We start from the raw sequence: 25,824 nt of genomic DNA, 5'->3' as shown, positions 1-25,824 counted from the left end.
GCCCCCTGAGCTCACCCAGAGCCATCCCTAAGCCCAGAGCCGGAAGTAAGCTGTTAGCACTGCCGGTGTGCTCCATCCCCCACCAAAAAAGAAAATCACAGAGATATATCACCTCGCACCTGTTAGGATGGATAGATATAGATATAGATATAGATACAGATATAGATATAGATATAGATGATATAGATATAGATTTTTTTAAGAGAGAGAGATACCTAGAGATACCAAGTATTGGCAAGGCTGTAGAAAGGAAAAATCCTTGCGTGCTGGTGGTGGAATGTAAATTGGTGCAGCTATTTTTGAAAGCAGTATGGATGTTCCTCAGGAAACTAAGAATAGAACTCCCATATGATGTGGCAGTTCTGCTTCTGCGTATATTTCCCAAGGAAATGAGATCAGTGTCTCAGAGAGACACTCCCAGGTTCATCGTGGCATTAGTCACCAGCAGTCAAGGTATAGAAACAGCCTAAATGCCTGTCAACATTTAGCATGAAGAATTCGAACTGGATATCTTTTTTAAATGTACTCTTAAAAATATGCTACTTACTATTTTTTTAGCAAATATTTTATAAAGAATGAACACAACTTCCATACATTTCTGTTTATATGAACCTGAAATGCTGTGCCAGGGCATTTTTAGTTTAGGGGCGAGAGCAGTAGTACAGTGGGTAAGGCTGTTGTCCTGCACGCAGTCCACCCAGGCTCAAGCCCCAACACCCCGTATAGTCCCCAAGTCCATGAGCCCTAAGCAAAGTGCCAGGAGTAACCCGGAGCACCACTGAGTGTGCCCCCCGCCCCCCAAAAAGATGTTTTTAATTTAACATTTAGAGTTAAACCATGTAATTATACCACTGGTGTGTGTATCTTTGAGGTGCTGTTTGAAAGACTCAGTCATATTGCATATTTATCCAGATATTAAGTTATAAAAGTAAAATATTTTGATAGATTTTTTTCCGAAATGTTTAAATAATGTACCTTAATTTCTTTCTTTTTTTTTTTCTTTTTGGGTCACACATGGCAATGCACAGGGGTACTCCTGGCTTTGCACTCAGGAATTACTCCTGGTAGTGCTCAGGGAACCATATGGGATGGTGGGAATAGAACCCGGGTCGGCCGCATGCAAGGCAAATGCCCTACCCGCTGTGCTATCACTCCAGCCCAAATTTCTTTTTTAAAAATGAGTAACTTACCTTTCAAAGTAAAAAAATAAAAAATAAAAATAAAGACGTATGAACTTAAGAGATAATATAAGGGTTCAATTCTGATTCCAGTTTGACACTGCATATGATCCCCTGAGGACAGCCTGGTGTGGCCCCAAAACAGAACCAAAAAACCCCCAGACTATTTGTTTGAAGCAGTTGTGGCTCAGAAGTAAAAGCTCTATGACTGCTCATATTTGCTTATAACTCTACTACAAGTAGATTTGTATTCCTCTGTTTCTCTTTGCAGCTCTGAGCTCTTGTTTCGGGGGTGTTCTATACTAATATGAAAATAATGTCATTGATCAACAAAGACTGGTGCTTGCTCAGTCCCTTCTCCATTCTGTCCTGATATTTCCCCTGTGAGCACTGACATACATTAGTAACTGGAATCCAGGAGGCAGTTTCAACTAGTGCGGAGGCTGAAGTTAATGGTAGTTCCCACCCTTCTCATTGTGAGTTTTATCTACAGAATGTGATTCGTGTTGCCAGTTCAGTCACCTTGGTTTTGTATAGGATTGAAGATTAGAAGCAGAAGCCGTTTTAAAATGGTAAAAGTAATTCATGAATATAGCATTATTCCATGCACATTCATAATCATAGAAACTTTTTGTTGAAAGGGATGTATCTCGTATGGCTCCCAAGAAAGGATAGAACTAAAGCAAACTTAGATTTTTCTTCCGTGCTGGTCATATTTGCTCTCAGCCACTTGGCCGGTTACTGTTTTATTGATTTGAAGTGCATCCTTGGTAGAACCTGATATGTTCAGATAACCAGAAATTGCTAACGATAGTCATAAAGTCACCCGAATCTTCTTATATATATATATGTTTTTATTGTATTTTACTTTTATAAAGTTGTTCACAATAATTTATTACATTTAATATTCCAACATCTATCCCACCACCATTACACTTACCCACTACCGTATTTCGAATGTTTCCATTCCGACCCCCAAACCCTGCCCCCAAACAAACCTAAATGATTTATTTTGTAATATTCATTATAAATAATCCACTAAAAATTAACCACAAAATTTCCTTAGAGGAAAGTATGTCGACATTTTTGAATTTCACCCCGGAACCATTAAGCCCTTATATAAGAATGAGACGTCGCGCTGCCGCATTCACAGCCGTGTGCTCCGAAATTCTAAACTTTTAAATGCTGTTATAGAGCTGGGGCTGGAGCAGTAGCACAGTGGGTAGGGCATTTGCCTTGCATGCAGCCGACCTGGGTTCGATTCCTCCACCCCTCTCAGAGAGCCCGGCAAGCTACCAAGAATATCCCACCCGCACGGCAGAGCCTGGCAAGCTCCCCGTGGCGTATTCAATATGCCAAAAACAGTAACAACAAGTCTTACGATGGAGACGTTACTGGTGCCCGCTTGAGCAAATCAATGAGCAACGGGATGACAGTGACAGAGCTGAGGCTAATTGAATTTTTTTAACCGGATGGTGGCTTTGGGGTCTGGAGGCATCTCTGTGGCAATGGCATATCGTTCTGTGTTGCTGTCTTCGAGAGATTTATTTCTGAGTCTCTGGATCGTGGCCGTTAATGAAGAATCTTCTCTTTTTGTCTTCTTTCAGGTAAATGGTGATATTCCCCCTCGGTTAAAAAAAAGTGCTCATGAAATCATCTTGGATTTCATCAGATCAAGACCTCCTTTAAATCCGGTACGTAATCTGACATGAGCCCTCCTCATGGGCAATTACATACTGAATTTTTCTGCTCTAGGGAATTATCTCTTTTTTTTTTTTCAGCTGCACATGTTTTTTATTGGGTAGCACTTGGGTGGGGACATGGCAGGATCACACTTTATACTCGTCACCCATCAGTGATAACACATTAAAAACCAGTCTGTTTTATTGGAGTGTGTAAAGTCACTGATAGTCTTAATAAGGCACTTCAAAACCCAGCCCACCTGTGGGTCACTTAGTGCCATTTAGCTAACAACAAACTCCTTAAACAACAGTGGTCCCAGTGCTTGACTCTATAACTTTAGGCGTATAATGGGCTATATACCATCTGGGCTTCTGTAATTACACCCTGTGACACACAAAAAAACAAAAACCCCTTACAGGGCATTTCTCAGAGCACCTCCCTGTCATTAAGTATCTTATGAGTGTATATGTTTTCTAGTCCCACATTACAAATACTCAGTAGGTATTCCTGTTCCACTGATCTAATTATCTAGCTGAGTTTTTGCTTCCCCCAGTTTTCAAGAATGAGGTGAACCCTTTAGTAAAGATGGCTTTACTAAGGGACTGGAGCGATAGCACAGCAGGTAGGGCGTTTGCCTTGCATGCGGCCAACCCGGGTTCAATTCCCAGCATCCCATATGGTCCCCTGAGTACCGCCAGGAGTAATTCCTGAGTGCAGAGCCAGGAGAAACCCCTGTGCATTGCCGGATGTAACCCAAAAAGAAAAAAAAGTTATCTTTACTGTATCGACTAATATGCGTGACTTCTAATTAATGCTGTTATGAAGCTAAATCAGGAATTTTGTTTGCTACTCAGTTACCGTGAATGAGAATTTGGTAATGGATTTCAGAATAAGTCTCCCTGAAATGTGCCATTTTGGCATGTGAATTATTGTGAAGTCTGTTCATATCCTACAGACATTGCCCTCTCTCTTAACTCCTAGAAAGAATTTAGATGAGGGGCCGGAGAGATCTCAAAGCATAGTGCCCTGAGCACTCTGGATGTGGCATCCCTCGCCCCTAACTCCCACATAAAAATACAGAATTTAGATTAGGGTAATTGTCACAGATGAATTTTTATAACTTAGCTTGATGGGGGGAAGGATAAGCATCTAATTAACTGACCGTCCGCCTTTCTTAGTGTTCCACGTGTATTTTTCTCCTTATTGAAGCCCTGGGCCTTTGTCTCATTCTGCAGCTCAGGGGAGCAAAAGAATTTAATTTTCACATGACTGTCTTTGGAACTCTCATGTCTACATCGGATCCCATATGTACAAAATTATCTTTTTCTCCTGTGTCTTGTGTCTTTTCCATTGTCAAACCCTCCAAGGAATCTAGGAAAAGATGGAAATTTTTCTTTGTTTACATTGGTAAAAGAGTTCTATTCTGTAATCTAAATGTAGAAGGCTGCTCTTAAAGTTTTTATTCTCTGAATAATAGATCTAAACTGTAATTATGTGTGGGCCTTAGAAGACACCTAAAATAATTTAGTACAAAACTTTTGGCGGGGGCTGAGACGTGGTACAGCAAGCAAGGTGTTTGCCTTGCATGCAGCTGACCAGGGTTTGATTTTTGGCACCCCCTCTGTTCCCGGAGCCCACCAGGAGTGATACCTGAGTACTGTGGGGTGTGGCTAGAAAAAACATCCTAAAAAACCTTATAGAGTGTTTTAACTCAAAACAGTCTGGTGCTAGTCCAAAACCTAGTCCAAAACCTCATAGAATAAAGACTAAATAGTGATAAGATATTGTGATATGAACTTCCTTTCAAGTTGACTTTATCATACTAATAACCTATTTGATTAATAATCTTTTAAAATTCCTTTTCACTCTTCTTACAATATAGCTGCTCAGTTACCCATCCCCTTTAATCTTTTTTTGTGAATAGATTCTTTCTGTAGAATCAGAATATTAAAATCATTTGAATATTGGTTTTCATTTCCTCTTTATTGGCGGTGGAGGCGCCCAGTGACCACTCTTGGCACTGTTCAGCCAGTCAGCCTGGAGAGTTCAGTGCTTTGCGGCAGTTTGGCCTGGTGGTGCCGGGTACTACACACGCTACTAAATGTGTGAGGGAAACAGATAGTAGTACACTTGCCTTACACAAGGCCAACCTGGAGTTTCATCCCTGGCGCTCCATCTGGCCCCCCATGTCCTGTCAGGAGTGATGACGGGATAAGCTCAGAGCCAGGACTAAGTGCTGAGCACCGCTGGGTGTGGCCCCAAACCAAAATAAACAAAAAACCAGGAGGACCATGTGATGGTGGGATCAAATTGGGGTCCTTGTCCCCGCAGTACATGCTCCCGTGCCCCCTAAGCCACCTCCCCAGCCCCATCTCCTCTCGACTTCTTTTTCCCTCCTTGTGAGGCAGTGCTTATCAAAGCTCCTCAACTTCTGTACCTCAGCTAGCCAGAAAGGAAAGGGTATTCTTTCCCCAGTGTCTGTACATAATTAACGATCCATCTTAAAACTCTCTTTAAAAGAAGGGAAAGAGGCTTCTAGGAGAATGATTTCAAGAAAGCAGGTCATTGTAGAGCAGAGGGATATGGAATCAGATGAACCCGATTTGCAGCACTAGTTCTACAGTTCAGTCGTTATGTCTCTGAGCAACTTCGTTAGCCTTCCTGAGCCTTTATTTCCTTGCCTGTCTATCGAAAATAGGGGGAAGGTTCATTTCAGACGCAGTAATGGTGGGGATAGGGATGACTCAGTGGCAGAGCTGTAGCCTTACAAGCCTGAGACTTTGGGTTCACATAGTGTGCAGTTTGGCACACAGCCAGGCGTGCAGACACCAAGCCACGTGTGTAGCCCTTAGTCACTATAGCCATAACAGCAAGAGAGAAGAGAAAGGGCTTGTTATTTTATAAAAAGTAATAATAATATTAGAGTATAGCTTACATCTCACTTGTCTGTTGTGCTTGCCTTTAGGGAATATTACAAAATTATTAGCAAAACTGAGTTCTTACAATTAATTGAGCATGGTGACTGGGAGATTGTGCAAGTGGTTTGCAAGGTCCCAGGTTCCATCTTTGGCATCACATGGTATCTTGAGCACTGCCCCAGTGGCCCCTGAATGCTACTGGCCCCAAGCAACACTGTAACCACGCTCAAGAGTTTTTCCCATCAGATCTGCACCTCTAGGTCAAACTTGGATGAAAGTGTGCTGACTCCTGTGGTTGACTGGGAATGGCCCCCAAGACAGACAGACACACACACACACACACACACACAAACAATACATATGTATATATATATATATACATATATATACACATATATATATATTCAATTAAATGAAGTTGTGGTTGTGGTTCAGTGGTAGAGTTTATGCCCCAAATGTGTGAGACCTTGAGTTCAATTCCTATTTCTGCCAAAAAATTAATTAATTAATTGACGCTCCCTATTGGGTGGTTCCAACACCTCCGCACCAAACCTGCGCCATGTTAAGGGCCACACCACAGCTCCCTCCTGACCTTCTGCATGCTGCTCCACAGTTCCAGATGAGGCTCGCCTCTGGCTGATATCACCGGGCCTGTTTCTGAACAGAGGCAGAATCCATCCCTACTGGGTAGAGCCCAGCAGCCTCCATACCTGACCTGTGCCATATCAAGGCTACACTGCAGATCATACTACAGATCTACACAACAATTAACATGCTGCGTGTCTTTAGTGACACGATGATTAAGATGTTCAGTGAGTTCAAATAAATGATAGTCAGAAAAACACAAGAAAAAGTATGAGAGTATTAAAAATGACTACGGTCAGAAATAACAGAAATAAAGAACATGATAGGTGGTAATAAAAAAAGTTACTAGAGAGGCTGGAGTGATAGCACAGCGGGGAGGGCGTTTGCCTTGCACGCGGCCAACCCGGGTTCTAATCCCAGCATCCCATATGGTCCCCTGAGCACCGCCAGGGTAATTCCTGAGTGAAGAGCCAGGAGTAACCCCTGTGAATTGCCAGGTGTGACCCAAAAAAAAAAAAAAAAAAGTTACTAGAAGCTCTGACTAGCAGAATAATAGAAGTTGAGTGAAAGATCCAGGAGCTCCAAGAGGAGGAGAAAACGTCTAGGAAACAGCAGAAAGGGAAAAACAGTCTGAAAGAAATGAACAGCATACCAGAGAACTATGGGATGAGCTTAAGAGAAACAATATAAGAATCTTTGGAGTCCCAAAAGAACAGGAAGGCAGTATGAGGAGGAGATAGTAGTTAAAGAAATCATCCAGAAGAACTTTCTAGACTTGAGGATTGCGGCACCAAGTTCTAAGAGGTCTGAAGAGTCCCAGTGAAAATAGACCCAATTAGGAAAATTCCAAGACACATTTAACTCAAAGTGACAAGATCCAAAGATAGAGACGGACAGAATATTGAGCACATCAAGATCAAAAAAACAACAAAACAAAACAAAGAACTTATGTACAAAGGAAGGCCCATAAGATACAGCAGATCTACCAAATGAGACTCTGTGAGCCAAAAGAATATAGAAAGATAAGAGTACAAAAATTCAGTGAAATGAACAAAGAATACTCTATGCAGCTAAATTATCATTCAGATTTGAAGGAACTATACAGAGCTTCATGGAAGGGCAACAGCTTAAGAAATTCATCGCCTCAAAACTAGTTTTACAAAAGCGTTAAAAGAGCTCCTTTAAATGACAGGAAAAACTTCCCATCCTGTGGCATTGAGCATGGCACTTACTAATGGTGCGTGTTGTTGTTTTCTACAAGATTAAGAAAGTTTTTTAAAATAGAACCATTAATCACCGCAAATTGACTTCTATTGATTTATTTTCTATTAATTCTGTTAGTCATTCCTCTAAGGTTTTATGGACCAAGTAATATGAAATAAATTTGTTTGTACGTCTGCCAGGGGGACAGGCTGGGGGGTGCCAAGGGGGAAGGAACCTGAGGATGGTCTGTTTCATTGCTGCAGCATTTGCTTGATATTTTTAAATCATTGTCAACTCTTTATAGGGAGACTGTTAGGTTATTTGGTGATTTAGTCAGATGTGCTCAACTCATTGATTTAAGTAAACCTCACTTAAGAGCAACTACTGAAGTCTCTAGCCATGATGTTTTATTGTTACGGTTTTTTCTTTTTTCAAGGCCTCAGCCAGAAAACTGAAACCCACTCCACCACGACCACGGAGCCTCCATGAAAGAATATTAGAAGAAATCAAAGCAGAAAGAAAGCTTCGCCCTGTCTCCCCAGAAGAGATTAGACGTAGCAGATTAGGTGAGTCACTTGCTTTCCACTCTTAAGCTAGAGCCATCCACTTTAAAAAAAAAAAAGTCTTTGCAAGCAGACTAGTGAAATGCAATGGTATAACGGTTCATAGTAAAAATAGTCCAGGATGCATGAAGTTCTCTCTCTCTCTCTCTCTCTCTCTCTCTCTCTCTCTCTCTCTCTCTCTCCCTCTTCCCCTTCCCCTCCCCCACCCTCCTTTCACCCACTTCATTCCCTCATTCTTTAAGTCTATACTTGAAATGGATTGAGTAGTAAGAATTAGTAAGAATTTTCCCCTGTGGGGCATCAACCTTTATGCAAGCATTATGACATAACAGAATGAGTTCTGCCATTCCATTGTCTATTAGTTTTAGGAGTTTCACTGCCTCTGAGTATCTTTTTTTCTTCATTGGCAGAAGGGAATATAAATTCTTCTAATACCTCTTAGGTGTCACATAGAACCACAGAACCAACAAAGCTGAAAGCACGAGGTCCAAATGACAGTAACCAAACTTAAAAATATGCCTTTCAAGAGGCAGGCTGGGGTGGAAGGAAATGGGGGATGTTAGCGGAGGGAAGTTGACACTGGTGGTGGGACGGGTATTAGGACATTGTGTGCCTGAAACTCAACCAGGAAGAACTTTGCAAATCATGGTGCCTTAGTAAAAGATAAATAAGTAAATAAATGTTAAATTTAAAATAAAAGCAAAACTGCAACCAGAATTTTAATTTTTTCTCTAATAGTTCTTAATGCTTTATGTAAGAATTAAAAAGACTGTTCAGAATGCTTTTTAAAATTGTAATGCATGTATAAAAATATAAAAGTTTATATGCATCTGTGTGCTATTAGAGATGATGCATATAGATGATGCATAGTTTAAAACATTTCTGTTGTCTTAATTTTGGGCTTAAATATATTGATATTAGTGATTAAAAATATCAATTATATAATAGTTTCTTGCCAAACTGCCTTTGTGTTTATTTAATGTTTTTAATTATACTTTAAGTACATAGTACTTAAAATTTTTATTATAGTAAGGCTACATTATGAAATATTCTGTAGTTACTTATGTTTGTATAGCTTTCTTTCAATGTGTAAGTGTAAAGATGCTTCAAGGCGGGGTCTGGAAGATATAGTGAACAGTGCATTTGCCTGGCATATGACCCACTAGGTTATTGGGGCTCGATCCCCAGCACCCCATACGATTTCCCCAAGCACCTCCAGGAGTGCTCCTCGAGCGCAGAGCCAGGACTAACCCGTGAGCACCACTGAATGTTGCCAAACCCGCAACCCACCCGCCCCAAATAAACAAAAAGCCAGAACAAAACAAAAAAAGATGCCTGAAGAAACTTCAGAGAAAATCCATATAATCTTGAGGTAGGAAAATCAGTCACTGTGCTTGAACAGGAAAGCAACCAGTTCTGTGGCTTCACACTCCCCTGCTTTCTCTCGTCTCTTTTTCTGCCTCTTGCAGACTTAAAAATGGATATTTCATGTTTCTATTCTGGTCTCACTTCTTCCTCGGCGACCACACTCTTTCCCATGATTTGCGCTCTGGCTGTCTTCCAGCTCCCAGTCTAGAGCACAGATTTCCCTAAAAGCACAGACCCGTGCATCCAGCCGTCTCCTAAATAAGCCCTTATCATGTCCTGTAATTTGCAAAAGCATATCCTGGATGAACTCACCTGCTTTTTCACCAACACCTTCCCTGCCTCTGCATCTGTGTGTCTGAGACAGAAACATCAGCATTATTCTTGCCTGGCTAGCTAGCCACATCGCCTGGCTAGCTCAGTCGGTAGAGCATGAGACTCTTAATCTCAGGGTCGTAGGTTCGAGCCCCACGTTGGGCGCCAGGTGTGGGGTCCCGTCCTGTCCAGCAGGGAGGACCCTTCGCGGGGCTAAGGAGGGGACGTAGCCGAATGAACAGACGCAGAGCCAGGAGGAGGAGGAGGGAGAGAGAGAGAGAGTTTATTCTACTGCAGTTACAATACTTATACCTCTCTGCTGGGAGGGGGTGGTATAGTATGCATGCTTGGACCCCCATAGGAACAGTAGTAGAATGCCCATCAGGCATGGCCGTTGGCTAGTGAGACAAATGGCGAAATGATAAGATCACAGGAATCTCAAGCAGCCTCCGCTTGACTAGACAATAAGAGCCAAGCTCTGTAAGATGGCTCCCTACAGGTTCCCACCTGTGACGCTCTGGGGTTACTCCTAGCTCTGCACTCAGGAATTACTCCTAGTGCTGCTCAGGGGGTCATATAGGATGCCAAGGATCGAACCTGGGTTGGCCGCGTGCAAGGCAAATGCTTGTCTTAAAAATTATAGCAGGTGGCGTTCTTGCCTTGTACACAGCCAACACAAGTTCAATCCCTGACACTCCAAATAGTTTCCTGAGCACCGCCAGAGTGATTCCTGAGTGCAGAGCTAGGAGTAAACCTTGAGAACTGGGTGTGGTCCAACAATTAAAAAATATATGTTTAGGGGTCAGAGACACAGTACAAAGAATAAGGCACTTGCCTTCCATGCGGCTGATCCCCCATACCCCCCCTGAGTTCTAATCCTCACCATCACCCAGGAGAACAGAGCAAAGGATAAGCCTTGATCACTGCCAGGAATATAGCCCCTTCCTTCAAAGAGTTATGGCTATAGTATGCTAGCTGACAGTTCTGTTTGAACATTCATATAATATGTGAAATCAGGTCAGAAAGATGTTCAGCAGGCAGGTTCCGTGCCTTGCACATGGCCAACCTGGGTTCCATTTCTGGCACCCAGTAGGGTTCCCTGAGCACCACCAGGTATGATCCCAAAAAAACAAACGAAAACCAAATAATAACTAGAAACTATGTGAACCAATAGTTCTTATCCTCGAAGACCTTGAACGGGCTGAGGAGGAACCATGAATGTTTTTATTAAGTAGGTATGCATTTTCCTTAGAAGAGATTCCATAGTTTTTAATCAGATTCCTAATGGGTTCATAGCCTCAAGGAATAAGAGCCATTGGAAAACTAAGGCAGTGGTATTGTAGATCCCGCGAAGTGTCTGCATTAAAAAGTAAAAGAGTGCTGGAGTGGTAGCACAGCAGGTAGGGCGTTTGCCTTGCACGTGGCCAACCTGGGTTCGAATCCCAGCATCCCATATGGTCCCTTGAGCACCACCAGGGGTGATTCCTGAGTGCATGAGCCAGGAGTGACCCCTGTGCATTGCTGAATGTGATCCAAAAAGCAAAAAATAATAATAATAATAAAATAAAATAAAAATAAAAAGTAAAAGATCGGTGCTGGAAAGGTACTATAGGGGGCAGGGCTCTTGCCTGCACTCAGACAATACAGGTTTGATCCCCAGCATCCCTCCGTGCCCCGCCAGGAGTGATTCTTGAGTGCAGAGCCAGGAGTAGCCCCTGAGCATCACCCAAAACAAACCAAAAATAAGTAAAAGGTTGTAATAAAAATCTCTATGGATTTTTTTTAAGTATAATATCTCTTAGCAAGCTCGAAGTAAACATGCCTTTAATCTAGTAGAGGGTGCTGTAAGCACCATTGGTGAAGCTGTTCGATGCCAAGTGTGAGAATTTTGTCCTGTCTTGTGAAGAAGCTCCTTTAACACTTCCTGCAAAACTGGTTCCAAGCTTGTGAATTCCCTAAGCTGCTGCCTGTCCGTGAAGCTCTGTATAATTCCTTCAAATCTGAATGATAATCTAGAGCTGAATAAAGTGTTCTTGGTGATATATCCATTTCACTATTTTTTGTATTATGTCCCTCCATTCTCTTCTGGCTCACAGAGTCTCATTTAATAGATCTGCTGTGAATCTTATGGCTTTACTTAGTATGAAATTTCCTTTTTTTGATCCTGCTGCTTTCATTATTCTCTGTCTTTGGTTTTTGTCATTCTGAGCACACTGTCTCTTAGAGATTTCCTATTTGAATCTATTTTTTGCTTTGACCCATTGGGACTCTGTATTCTTCAACTCTATGAAAACTTATTTTTAATTTTTCAATTGAATCACCACGAGAAACACCGTTACGAAATTGTTCATTTTGGGGTTTCAGTCATACAATGTTCCAACACCTGTCCCTTCACCAGTATACATTTCCCACCACCAGTGTCCCCAGTTTCCTTCCCTCCTCCCCCACCCCACAGCCTGCCTCTATGGCAGGTACTTTCTCCTCTCCTCTCCTCTCCTCTCCTCCCCTCCCCTCTCCTCTCCCTTCCTCTCTTCTCCTCTCTCCCTTCCTCTCCTCTCTTCTCTCCCTTCCTATCCCTCTCTCTCTCTCTCCCTCTCCTTCTCTCTCTCTTTTTCCATCAGGTACTGACAGGTTATCATGTATATTCCTTTACCTACTTTCAGCACTCAGTTCTTGTTCAGAATGATCAGTGATCATTTCCAACTGTTATTGTCATAGTGGTTCTTTTTCTATCCTAACTACCCTCTGCCCTACACAGATACTTGTGCAAGCTTCCAACCATGGACCAGTTCTCCCGGCCCCTGTTTTTTCTGTCTTTGGATATTAGTTTCATACTATGGTTTTTTATATCCCACAAATTAGTGCAGTCATTCTGTCCCTCTCCTTCTGACTCACTGCACTCAGCATCATACTCTCCATGTTCTAGGAAATTCTTATCTGTGGTGGTTTTTTGGTTTTTGGTTTTTTCGTCAAATTTGCCTTCCTCAGGAACTCTGATGATTCTTACAATGTTCCCCTTAACATCCCATAGTTCTCTGATATGCTGTTCATTTCTATTCAGACTTTTCCCCCTACTCTTCATTTTCTAGAGGTTTCCTTCATCTCGGAGCTCTTGATCTTTTCCTCTGTTGCTGCTATTCTGCTGCTTATTTCATTGAGGTTTGGTTTGGTTTTGCTTTTTCCCTGAGCACAGTCAGGAGTAAGATCGCCTTTTCACCCCTGCACGTAATCAGCATAGGGCAACCCACAGTGCCGCCAGGGTAGGGCCCCGTGCCACCGCCACAACAAAAATCACTAGTGAGTGTTGTTGTTGTTGTTGTTTTACCTACTATGATACTCTTCTGTCATTTCTGATGTCATTTCAGCTCTCATACTTTCTTGTGCTTTGCTGACTGCCTACGCTGTCATTTCTTTGAGTTCATTAAACCTCATCTCCACAGTGTCATAAAAATCATTCTCTGAAGATTTAGAGCTGGTTGGTATTGGGGTGAGCCTTACGTGTTACTGTTTTTGCTCATTGAACTTGGTGTGGGATCTTGCTCATTGGGTTTGCGTGTTCCTGCTGTGCTGAGGGTGAATCGTTGTAGTTACTCCACCGGGAGACTCTGACATATAGAGTGGGAGTCACCCTTTTCCTTCCCTGTCACAGGAAGTATAACTGTGTGCTGTGTGAGATTTGATGAGTAGAACTGTCAAGTGGCCAAGTATGTGGCTGAGGGCTTCAGAAGATATAGCGCTGGGCTAGCTGGGCTATACGGTGGAGGGTGGGGGATAGAGGTTTCTGGAACCTTGCCTGAAGGAAGAGGGCCTGGAGATATCAGCGGGAAGATTCATCTCACCTGAAGGGCCAGAGAGCAAGCAGAGGGTCAGATTAGTATGGTTAAGATCGGGCATGGAAACTGCCAGGACCTAACCAGAAATATTTCTCTTCTTATCGGTCCTTGTTCATATAGATCATTTTCTTTTTCTTCACTCCTTACCTCACATTTTATACTGTTCTTAGATGGTAGTTTTAAGTACAAGTTTTCCATTAAAAGCATCTCTTTCTCTGATGTGATCTTCTTTGTGGCATATAGAGCCCATAAAAGAGCTGAAATTCATCTTCCAAGAAATTATAGCATCTTTTTCTAATGCAGTAATCATTATTTCTTTAACAAATGAGTTTGTGTATACTAAAAAAGAATAAAGCTTCAAGAATATGTAGTTTTTTTTATATTTAGTATAAATATATCAGGAAACTTAGAGTAGATGGTGTTTGAGTTTAGGAATATGGAGTTTCTGGATGGTGGGTGGGGAGTAAATCTCATCAACATAAAGTCCCTAACCACTTTCCTGCAAGACAACTAAAATACAGGAAAGTGCTTATTTATAAATTTCATCCTAATATTTCCTAACCATCTTTTATGATTTTAACAAGCCGTTGCTTATTTGTCACATCTAAGATGACATGTGTGCTTGAGATGTGTGCTTCATGGCTTCACATCCATCATCTACATAGGATTTTGACAGCTTCCTACATTATATTTAAGCAGGTCAAATCTTTTCCTCAACATACTTTTTTAAATTTATTGAGATTTATGGTTATAAATATTTCTTAAAATCTGCTAAAAACTTATTAAGGAATACTTAAATTCTACTGAATTTGGGTGCTAAAACTCTGAGACAAAAACGGGAGAGTCATTCTTATTGATACACCAGAACTTCCATCTTCTCTGTAGAGCCAGAGGTAACCCTCTCCCAACTAGAAAGGCTTCAGCCGTTGCAGAGAATCTTGGGAATACCGGTGGACTTCCTTTTTTGAAATAGAAAAAGACAACCTTGTTCTCGAGGGAAAAAAGACAGACCACTTGACATCTGAAGGGTTGTGGGTCCGTGTTTGAGTGCGTGGCTTCTTAACCATCATGGGAAGACTGGTAGAGGTCACAGCGTAGTTATTACTGCTGACTCTGTCATGAAAATAATGGTCAGACTTGGGGTCTAACATGGAAGTAAGTAATTTTCATGTCCCAAACACCCCAAATTATCAATTTTTATAATAACCTTTTTTAACAGTTTTAAGGTATACCTGCCATAAAAATTTGCCCTTTAAAGAATATAATTTTGATGTTTTTAGTATATTTAATAAAATTCCTTCACCTTTGTGCTTAGAGCTAGGTTATCATTCAGAAATAAATTATTAAAAAATACATAAAGTCTAAAGTTTTTAAATATTTTGTTTCCAAAAATAATATTTTAAAATCTATTTTAAAGTTCTATCTTTAAAATGTTTGTATCCTTATCATGCTTTTATTTTTAACATGTTCTTTTCAGAGTTATCATTTTTTAATTTTATTGTTACTCCATTTTGAGTCTTAATAATAAACTTAAAATTAAGATTCATGGTTTTTTTGTAATTCAGATTTTTATTCACTGCTTTCTACCTTAAAGTCTGAAATGTGCCGTTACAGGTCTTCTCTAATCTTCCTCTTTCTGTCCTTTCTGTATATTTCTAAAAGCTGAATTATTTTCTTCTTATTGTTTTTCTTTTTTCAGCAATGCGGCCACTTAGCATGTCTTACAGTTTTGACTTGTCAGGTAAAAAAAAAAAAGAAAGAAAGAAAAACACATTCATACCTGACGTGTGTTCTGTGGTTTCTGTGAAATACATTTCATCTGCTTGTTCACACATGTCAAAAAAGAAAATTGAAAGGCTTCTTCTAAGCCATGGTCAGTAACATAAAACATTCTGCTTACTTGAAAACAGTATACTCTTTAAAACTTAAAATTGTTGCCCGCCAAGGTCGTGGAAAACCATTCATTACATCATATTTACGGTTGGACAACATGCCCACCTAACCATATAATGGTTGTGATCCCTCTCGCCTGTTTCTCTAAAGCAAGGATGCCAGAGTCTTAAAACAACTTTACCTTAAGAGAATAGAAAAAACTCAAAACCCAAAGGCGGGGGAGAGAGTACAGTGGGTGGGACGTTTTCCTTGCTCACGGCCAACCCAGTTCCATCCCCAGTGTCCCATATGGTCACCTCCTGAGTGTAACTGGGTGCGGCCCAGGATTTAAAAATAAATATAATTTTTTTTTAAAAGGGGAGTTTGGACACATACTTTCTAAAGCAGGACATTGTATAAAGTAGCTAAATTAAAAACTTTCAGCTTCGAGGCTGGAGCGCTAGCACGAAGGGTAGGGCGTTTGCCTTGCACGCGGCCAACCTGGGTTCGATTCCCAGCATCGCATATGGTCCCCCGAGCACTGCCAGGAGTAGTTTGAGTGCATGAGCCAGGAGTATCCTCCGTGCATCGCTGGGTGTGACCCCAAAAAGAAAAAAAAAAGCCTTTCAGCTGCTTCCAAGGACTCTTGTGCCTTGGTTGATAAGTCAGAGCTATTGTATTCCTGTAAATAGAGATAGTTACAAGTGATTTGGAATCTGATTAAGAGTATAAAACACAGATAACAAAATTTCTCACCACAGGAAAAAGATCCTTAAATATAGTTATTAGATTTATTGCAATAATCATTTAACATATACACAAATATCAAATCATTATGTCATATGCCTGAAGCTAATATAATAATTAATATCTACTATGGCATAATAAAAAGAGCATGAAAAGAAGAAATATAATGCCTTTGGTTATAATACTTAATTTTGTTCTCCTGGTGAATAATGCAAATTTAGACAGCCTCTGCTAAATAAATAGATTTGTAAGTAACTATTAATGGCGACTTGATTTGTAAAATCAGCTTTTCTAAATTGTTTTTAAACCTCGAGTGAATTTTTCAAGAGATATTTTGTTTATAATTCTTTATTTTGGAAGCTGCTGTGATGAAAGTAAAATTTGATAATATTTTCTTCCAAATTTTTTTTTATATTCATGAGATGTCTCTTAAGAATGAGAGAATTCAAAAACTAAAGAGGTACTGAGGTATTAAATATTTGCCTTGTGCACACTGACCCTGGTTCTAAGAACTGCCAGGAGAGATCCCCGAGCCGAAAGAGGTCCAACTCTTCCTCCTCCTTCTCATCCCCCCCAAAAAAAAGAGTGGGGGGACGGGGCAGGGGGTGTTGAAGAGGACAGAAGTGGTAGTCCAGTGTGCAAGTACAGTACTTGCCTTGCACATCGCCGATCCAGGTTCAGTCCCTCCACCTCATGGCTCCTCTGAGTACTGCCAGAAGTGATACCTGAGCACAGAGCCAGGAGTAAACCTTGAGCACAGCCTGGTGTGGCTCAGAAAACATAATAATTTAATAAATTATAAAATAGTGATTTTTTGACTAAGGAATTACCAACATATCTAACATACAGGTTCATATTTAAAGATCTAAAGAGGGCCGGAGCAATAGTACAACAGATAGAGCACTTACTTTGCAAGTGGCTAACCCAGATTCAATCCCTGTCACCCACTCTGGTTCCCTGAGGCCCACCAGGAATGACCCCTGAGTGCAGAGCTAGGAGTAAACCTTGGGCACTGCCAGATGTGGTCTAAAAACAAACAAAAAATAAATAAATATTCAGAGAATTCTAGTATCATATTGTACTCTGAAAACTTGCTGTGTGTTTTAACTGGTTTCCATGTGCTAAACTAGTTTTCAACTGTATTTTTAAATTTGATCAGGTCTTGGACATAATTAATATTTAAGCTTCAAAAATAATCACATATTTTATAGTCCACTATTTTTAACTGACCACCGAAGAGCTTTTTCTTTTTTCTTTATCCATTAGTTTTTTTTAATCAACCATTTGCAGAATAGCCTTCTAAAAATTTTTCAGTCTGAAATAACTCGTAAAGTTTTAAAATATGTTATTCGAATCTCTAAAGTTGACAGTCTATATTATAGACTCTCTTCTCACTATCAGAGATGTTTATACCCATTGGGCTGTACAGGAATGAATGACTGCCTCAGTACTTTGGCTGTTATAAGTTAGACACAGATGGCTGATCTAGACAGTATGCATGCTCACATAGACATTATATGTGTGTTTTGTGTTCTTGTAGGTTATTTGATAAGTTCCATGTTGGAAAGAAAGCTTTTGGTGTTAAACCTCCTTGATGTAAAGAAATAGCAAATAATTTTCATTTGCTTTCATTGTTTATCATTTGCTAGAATTTATACCTTAATATACTTCATGATTTCCACGTATTTTATTCTCAACTTCTTGTGCTACTTTATGTTTTCATTGTTGCACTTTGACTAATAATTAAAAAGCTCCTAAATATAAATGGAAAATATTGATATATTTTCTAACTTAAATAGAAAGATTGGATTACATTTTTCCTTTGATTATGAAAATTTAATAAATAAAGTAGTAAACATTTAAACAAGTTAAACAATATAGGTTAATGTCTCAGAACTTAAGTGTAGAATAAAATATCATGAAATATGTTCTGCTCACATATGTTAGAAAAATTAGTTATCAGTGGAAATTCTTTAAAACTCACTCAACATCAAGGTAAGTATAATTTATTTTTCTAATGTAATTATTAAATATACTGTAATATGTATCTATCATATTTTCTCTGATTAAATAATACAACATTTAATGTATCTAACAAAGTTATTACATAAAATATTTTGTATGGTTATTCATTTTAATTTGAACATGAATCTATGTAATATGACTTCTGCAGTTTAGCATTTTAATATTTTGCTTACGTATAAGTAGGTCTAGTTTTGGGCTAAGGAGTTAGCACAATTGGTAGAGTACTTAAATAGCATATGCAAGGCCTTGAGTATCAACTCTCAGTACCTGTGGTCCCCGTAGTACCGCTGGGTTACCCTAGTGGCCTCCCCAGAGCACCACAAGGTACAAAGCACTACAAGCGTGTGTCTCTCGGCTCTGGAATTCCCTGAGAATCCTAGGTAGGCACCCAAGCACTATGACCCCTATCAAATGTATATATATATAAACAAACATAAACAGTACTAGTATTTTTACAATAAACGCTATCATAGAGGTCTATTTTTTTCAAATGTTTCTTTCTATCCCTGATATATTGAGTAATAAATAAGGATTTATTCATTAGACCAGATAAATACAAGTAATTTAAATACTTTGATAGCTCTTTAAAAATATGTTCGGGGGGCCAGAGAGATAGTACAGTGTCTAGAGTGTTTGCCTTGCACATGGCTGATCCAGGTTCAATCCCTGGCACCCCTTATGGTCCCCTGAGCTCACCAGAAATGATCCTGAAGTAATCAGAGCCAGGGGTAAGACCTGAACATTGCTGTGTGTAGCCCAAAAACAGACAGAGAGAGAATTAGTAAGCCCTGAACATCGCTCTGTGTGGCCCAAAAACAGAGAGAGAAGAGAAAGATTAGTGTATCTGTCCTAATTTCTTAGTATGGAAAAACAATAGCAAATTTGTATGTATTATGAACTGTTCTAATTAATTTTACATGAAATTGTGAATTTTATGATAAAAATGTCTCTTTTTTTCTCTTCCTTTCTTTATCTTTCCCCTCTTGCCTCCTTCCTTCCCAGCTTACTTGATGAAACCCTTCCTTCACACGGGCATATTCTTGAACTTCTTCATTTCTGAAAAATAAGGAGAAAATGTCAGTGTTGATTTTTGTAATATAAGGACCTGAGAGGTGGTAGCACTGTAGCAACCATCGTCCAGTTGTTCATCGATTTGCTCGAGCGGGCGCAGCAGAGCCCGGCACGCTACCTGTGGTGTATTCGATATGCCAAACACAGTAACATCAGGTCTCACAATGGAGAGGTAGTACAGGGGTCAAAGCACTTGCCTGGCATGTGGCTGACCACTTCCCTGGCGTGGTTCCCAGGACCATTCTAAGTACGTTTGGGAGTATCCCCCAGAATCTCTACGCATGTCCCAACAGCCAAAATTTTAAATTTCTTTATTTTAAAAATAAATTTCTTATATAACATTAATAAGTAATTTACATTATTCTAAAAATGTCAAAGAAGACTGCATAGAACATACTGATAACACTGTTTCCTGGAAATCCACTTCTTACACTTTAACCATCTACACAGCATATGTTGGCAGGAAAGTCATAATACATAGAATATTCCTAGGTTTTACCATAGCTTCAATTATGATAATGCTCTTCAAGGAGCATTAAACATGTCTTTTTCATTTTAGTTTTTAGTGTACCCTTTGCACCCAATTAACAAGCTTCACTGTACATAGACTGTTCCATGTACAAAGATGAGTTTGTGTTGCTGATCTGTTACTTAAGTGGTGACCACATTTTTCACTTTATTAAGAATCAACCTGATAATAATAGTGTTAATTAGCAGATAAAAACAAATAACTATTAAGCTTAATCAGTTTAGCTTTCTCCATTTGAGATACTGAGGAAAATTAGTCCTACTTCCTGGATGATTATAGACTATATAGTACAGAAGAGTAACCTTTAGGGTTAATACTGGAAAATATTCACTTCAGCTCTAACACACACTAATGTGACTGGTGGAAATTATTTGGAGCCTTAATTCATTTACAGATTGAAAATGAAAATGGAGAGGAGAATACTGATTAATAACGCATTTTTGGGTCAACCTATTGACCCAAAACCACAGTATAAAGTATTTTATATGCAGTTTTTCCGTTTTCAGAGTAAGCTCCTGACTGCTGTTACCCCATTTAACATGTAATGAAACAAGAGGTTCAGTAACCATCTTGGGTAAAACAAGCAGGAGTAGAGGACAACCTTGAGCCCAGACCTTCAGGACTGGACTGGGCTCTGTATGCCGTCCCGTTTACTCTGTTCCTGCAGTGGTGCTCCACTACCCTGCGGGATCCCATGCTGTGTACTCTACCCTGAATAGTCACAAATCACTTAAGGACAAAGATATTCAGAGAAGTGTTAGGTGACCTGTCATGCAGACACCACGGAGTGTAGCTACATAAACAGAGGTTGTACAGCCTGCCGTGTGGCACCTCTGCTGTGTGGTACAGCCTTCCGAGACTCCTGCCGAATGTGGTTCATCACTCACCAGAGGTCCAGGGAAACAGACTATGTGTGCTGGACTTGACACTGTCTGCGCTACACTCCGTGCCCTAAGCTTGATATCCTAGCTGCCCACACCCATAAGGGTGTCACATGACTGAAAATCTGGGTTGTAGAAAATTCAGCATTAGTAAAATGTTCTCAACATGCAGCATGCAAAAATTAAAGTGAGTTGCATATTGGGGCTGGAGCAATAGCACAGCGGGTAGGGCGTTTGCCTTGCACTCGGCCAACCCGAGTACGATTCCTAGCATCCCATATGGTCCCCCGAGCACTGCCAGGAGTGATTCCCGAGTGCAAAAGCCAGGAGTAACCCCTGAGCATCGCCAGGTGTGACCCAAAAAAAGCAAAAAAATAAATAAATAAATAAAATAAAGTGAATTGCATAATGAAACAGGTGTTTCTGGCAGGGCAGTGCTTTCCCATATTACATTTCCCCGGCAAAAAGGGATCCAAAAGAAATTTTGTCTACTCATCGTGTTCTGTAGTCTGTACTTTCTACTATATACTATGTAAGCTCTATTTTTTTTTTGTATTTTGTTACTCTAATGTCAATTCTTTACTGTATACACTGCTCTGTATTCTTATACCTGTAGTTTTCAATCTTTAAAGGGTATGTTTTTCAACCTTCTAAGGGTTGGAAACCACTACCCTGTACTCTGAATTCTTGCTGTGTACTGTTACATTTTTTTCATCTTTTTTTCTATATTGCCTTTCCATCCACATATGAGCTTTAAGTTTTTTAAATCAGCTTTATCATAAGGAATGTGTTATAAATTCTTTGCATTCTTGTTAAATGTCTATATGATTTTGTTGTTGTTGTTCTTTTTGGGTAATACCTGGCAATACTCGGGGTTACTCCTTGCTCTGCACTCAGGAATTACTCCTGGTGGTATTCAGGGGACCATCTGAGATGCCGGGATCGCACCCAGATTGGCCAAATGCAAAGCAAATACTGAGTGCTGTCACTCAGGCCCTAAATGTCTGTAGGAACATAGACTTTTAGGTATTCTTGAGTTTTAAAGTATGTTTAAATCTTATATTACATGTCAAATACATCTTTGTGCCATCTCTTTTATCCACCTGTCACTGGCTTGTTAGAGGAAAAGTACAACTACTAACCTCTTTGGGCCTCTGGAAAATAAAGAAGTTGGAGTCCGTTACCCGTGGGATTTTTTCTAATTTTGAATTCTAAATCTACAAATGTAAAAATGTATAATTATTCATTTTAAAGTTTTCTTAAAACCAAGCTCCCGGAAGCTTTGTGCTTCCTTGCAGCCGCACGACATCATATAGCCTAGTTCTCCCTCTGGGAGAACCTGGCAAACTCCCGAGAGTTTCCTGCCCACGGGGGAGAGCCTCGAAAACTCCCCATGGTGTATTCATATGCCAAAACCAGTAACAATGGTGGGTCTCATTCCCCTGACCCTGAAAGAGCCTCCAATGCAGCATCGTTGGGAAGGACGAGTAAAAAGAGGCTTCTAAAATCTCAGGGCTAGGACAAACGGAGACGTTACTGAGACCGCTTGAGAAATTCGACGATCAACGGGATGATGATGAAAGTTTTCTTTAATTGAATCTTTTTTTTATAAATTTATTTATTTATTTTTAATTAATGAATCACCGTGAGGGCACATTTACAGATTTATACACTTTTGTGCTTATGCTTCCCTCATACAAAGTTCGGGAACCCATCCCTTCACCAGTGCCCATTCTCCACCACCAGTAAACCCAGCATCCCTCCCACCCTCCCCAATCCCATCTCCCCCCTTTAATTGAATCTTGAATGAATGCCAAGCACAAATGTTTCGTATATACATAGTTATTTTATCAAACTACTGGGTTGTATTTACATGACGTGGATAGGCCACCTCACCTGATCATCTAAGGTCAGGACCTTGAGAAGGGCCATTTGGCCCACTGATTACCTTTCCTGACTTAAAAATTTTAAAAAGCATTTACTTTTTTCCTACCAGATGTAACTACCCCCGAATCTCCAAAGAAGACTCCAGACTCCTCAGTGGCGAATGGAGGTTTAACCTCCCAAACAAAAGAAAATGGGCTAAGTGGGCTAAGTGCAACCCAGCAGGTGCCCGGACAGCGGAAAAAGCTCCTCAAAGCCCCAACTCTGGCTGAACTGGACAGCTCTGACTCTGAGGTGAGGCCCCTACGAGTCACGGCAAGTACATTTTATTAATCACATCACTTCACCTATTGCAAAGCCAGCAAGCCAGCTTTTCTGCCCTACCTATTAGCTTTGTATGTTTAAGTACTATTATTTAGTAAATATTAAAAATTAACTGCAAGCTAGAATTGTCTTTTTTTTTTCTTTGGGTCACACCCAGCTTTGCACAGGGGTTACTCATGCACTCAGGAATTGCCCCTGGTGGTGCTTGGGGGACCATATGGGATGCTGGGAATCGAACCCAGGTCGGCCCCGTGCAAAGCAAATGCCCTACCTGCTGTGCTATTGCTCCAGCCCCAAATTGTCTTAATTTTTTTAGTTGTTAAATTTTAATGGTGACTTGGGCTGGAGAGAAAGTACAGAAGGTGACCCAGGTGTGATCTTGCGTGTTTGCAGTGATCCAGGCTCAGTCCCCACCGTCCCATATGGTCCCCCACCAACACCACCAGAAGTAATTCCTGAGCATCACTGGGTTTGGGGGCCCCCTAACAAATAAAACGTTTAGTGGTGACCAGTGACCCAGAAACCTCGCACCTTTTTTAGGCCTTAGATTGTGTAATCAATCAGCTATTTTGCCAGACTGAAAATTCACTAACCCACTTTTTTACCTAACAAGGTCAATTTTTCCACTCTTATGTCTACTGTTTGTCCAGTATTCCATCCTAATTTTCATATATTATTTAACCCAACCCCTATTTTTAAACATTTAGTGGGCTTATCATTTTCTCGCATTACAAACAGAAATGATGTTGTGAACATCTTTGAAGTTATTTTTCAAAGTATTTCCAGAAACTGTATTTGCTAAGAGAAAGAATGACATTTTATCTTCCTAGTACATATTGCCAAGAAAGCTGTGATGCCTACTTTTATTTATAGAAGACACATGCAGAAATACTCAGCCTTATTGTATAGACCAGTTGATTAACTGCTTTGAATTTTCATTCTTATTGATTTCCGGATATATTTAATTTTCTCATTGATTCAATAGTTATTGAACTGTACTTTATTTTATTTTCATATATTTGAGGTTTTCCAACTTAGTTTTTCTAGTTTTATGTTATGATCAAAAAAGGTAGTTGCTAGGATTTTTATTTACATGAGTTCACTCATATTGGTTTTGTGTCCCACCATATGTTATATTCTGGATAATGTTCACGTAGAGTATCTGAGCAAGTCAATAGCCTCCTTTCAGGAAAAACAGATTCTAATTCTTGTTAAGAGAGTTAAGAGCCCAGTCTGGCCTCTGAGAGAATTCTGGCATTCTTCAGTGATGGATTCACCTTTGGAGAAATACCTTTGCAAAGAAGCAGCTGGAGTTTGGTGACTTCATTATAACTGGATCTGGTTAAGATTTACTGCCAGGGCATACATAGAACTAGAAAAGGGCTCTGCATGTGAGGCTAGTGCAAACAAGCAAATTTCAGCAGCAGACCAGGTAGTAGAAAAGACTAATGTTCCAGAGAAATCAGAGAACTATCTCATCAGGCTGGTGAGAATAGATGTACAGCTTGAACACCAAGCAGGAACCCACAGACACATTTTCTCAGAATATCTGATCTCTAAGATTCCTGTTTCCTTTCTCGATGTCTCTGGGACTCCTCTGAGTCAGGTACGAACCAGGAAGATTCTTTGTTTTTTGTTTTGTTTTGTTTTGTTTTGCGGCCACACCCAGTGGTGCTCAGGGCTTATTCGCAGGGATCACTCCTGGTGAGTTCAGGGGATCATATGGGATGCCGGGGATGAGCCTGGATCAGCTGTGTGCACAGCAAGTCCTCTAACCCCTTGTACTATTGCCTGAAGATTCTTTTTCAAGAAGCTGGGAAATTGGTTGCAGCTGCCTGAAGTGGACGTGCAGGACCGAGAAAGCAAATCCTGTGCGTGCTTGAACTGGGCAGTGATCTAGAACTCTTATCTGCTCCAGAATCGCACGCATCACACCACCTGCCCCAGCACAGGCTCTGCGCTTCGCAGCGAACAGCAGATCAGGAGGTGCAGTGGGGGGAAGGACACGTCTCAGAGTTCTGTAAAGTGGGATTTAAAACATGTTTGTTGCGGGGTCAAAATGATAGTACAGCAGGTATGGCATTTGCCTTGCATGCAGCCAACCTGGGTTCAATCTCCAGCATCCCATATGGTTCTCTGAGCCCATCAGGAGCGAACCGTGAGCACAGAGTCAGAATTCAATCCTAAGTGTTGCCCTCCCCCCCAGAAAAAAAAGCTCGTAGAGAAGGTTGACCAAAGTATGGTTTCTGCTACTTAAATGGGGAAATACTATGCCTGGTTACATTTTCTTTTCCTGAGAGATACTTTTGAGGGGTCCAGATCTGTAGTGCAATATTTTAGGATATTTACCTTACATGCTGCCAACCCGTCTTTGATCCCCAGCATTCCATATGACCCCAGGAGTGATCCCTGAATGCAGAACCAGGAAGAAGCTTTGAGCACTGTCAAGTGGGGGTCCCACAGAGAAGAGAGACATTCTTTTTTTATTTTTTTATTTTTTTTCTTTTTGGGTCACACCCAGCGATGCTCAGGGGTTACTCCTGGCTCTGCACTCAGGAATTGCTCCTAGCAGTGCTTGGGGGACCATATGGGATGCCGGGGATCGAACCTGTGTCGGCCGCGTGCAAGGCAAACGCCCTACCCGCTGTGCTATCGCTCCGGCCCCGAGAAGAGAGACATTCTTGACCTTACTTCCCTTAGACCTTCAGAAAGCAGAAAGAGACCTCTGGTTGCTTGCCAGATTTTCTGTAGATTAATGTGACCTGCACCATGTCTGGTCAGAGGCTTTACTAACATTGCTTGATTTTTTTTTCCCCTTTGTGGTGAGTACTAAGAGCGTAGAGTACAT

The 25,824-nt window shown here is 40.6% G+C and overlaps 1 protein-coding gene and 1 non-coding gene across 8 annotated transcripts in view; both read left to right on the top strand.

Annotated features, from left to right (window-relative positions):
• The window catches only part of SPIRE1 (spire type actin nucleation factor 1), a 189,411-nt gene that overhangs the window by 146,275 nt on the left and 17,312 nt on the right, over positions 1-25,824 (top strand). For 4 of the 7 annotated variants that reach the window (XM_055124958.1, XM_055124959.1, XM_055124963.1 and 1 more), the window contains exons 7-10: positions 2,786-2,872; positions 8,004-8,133; positions 15,343-15,384; positions 22,765-22,946. In XM_055124958.1, coding sequence (XP_054980933.1) covers positions 2,786-2,872; positions 8,004-8,133; positions 15,343-15,384; positions 22,765-22,946 — 441 coding nt within the window. The remainder of the gene's footprint in view (positions 1-2,785; positions 2,873-8,003; positions 8,134-15,342; positions 15,385-22,764; positions 22,947-25,824) is intronic. The other 3 variants (XM_055124960.1, XM_055124961.1, XM_055124964.1) reach the window with 1 other exon arrangement.
• On the top strand, positions 9,903-9,975 carry TRNAK-CUU (transfer RNA lysine (anticodon CUU)). Its single transcript has one exon. It is a non-coding gene; the product is annotated as a tRNA-Lys (tRNA).

The sequence above is a fragment of the Sorex araneus genome, chromosome 2, assembly GCF_027595985.1.
Source record: "Sorex araneus isolate mSorAra2 chromosome 2, mSorAra2.pri, whole genome shotgun sequence".
Classification (NCBI taxonomy): Eukaryota; Metazoa; Chordata; class Mammalia; order Eulipotyphla; family Soricidae; genus Sorex; species Sorex araneus.
The sequence above is the reverse complement of the archived record's forward strand: the minus strand, read 5'-3'. Positions and strand labels throughout refer to the sequence as shown.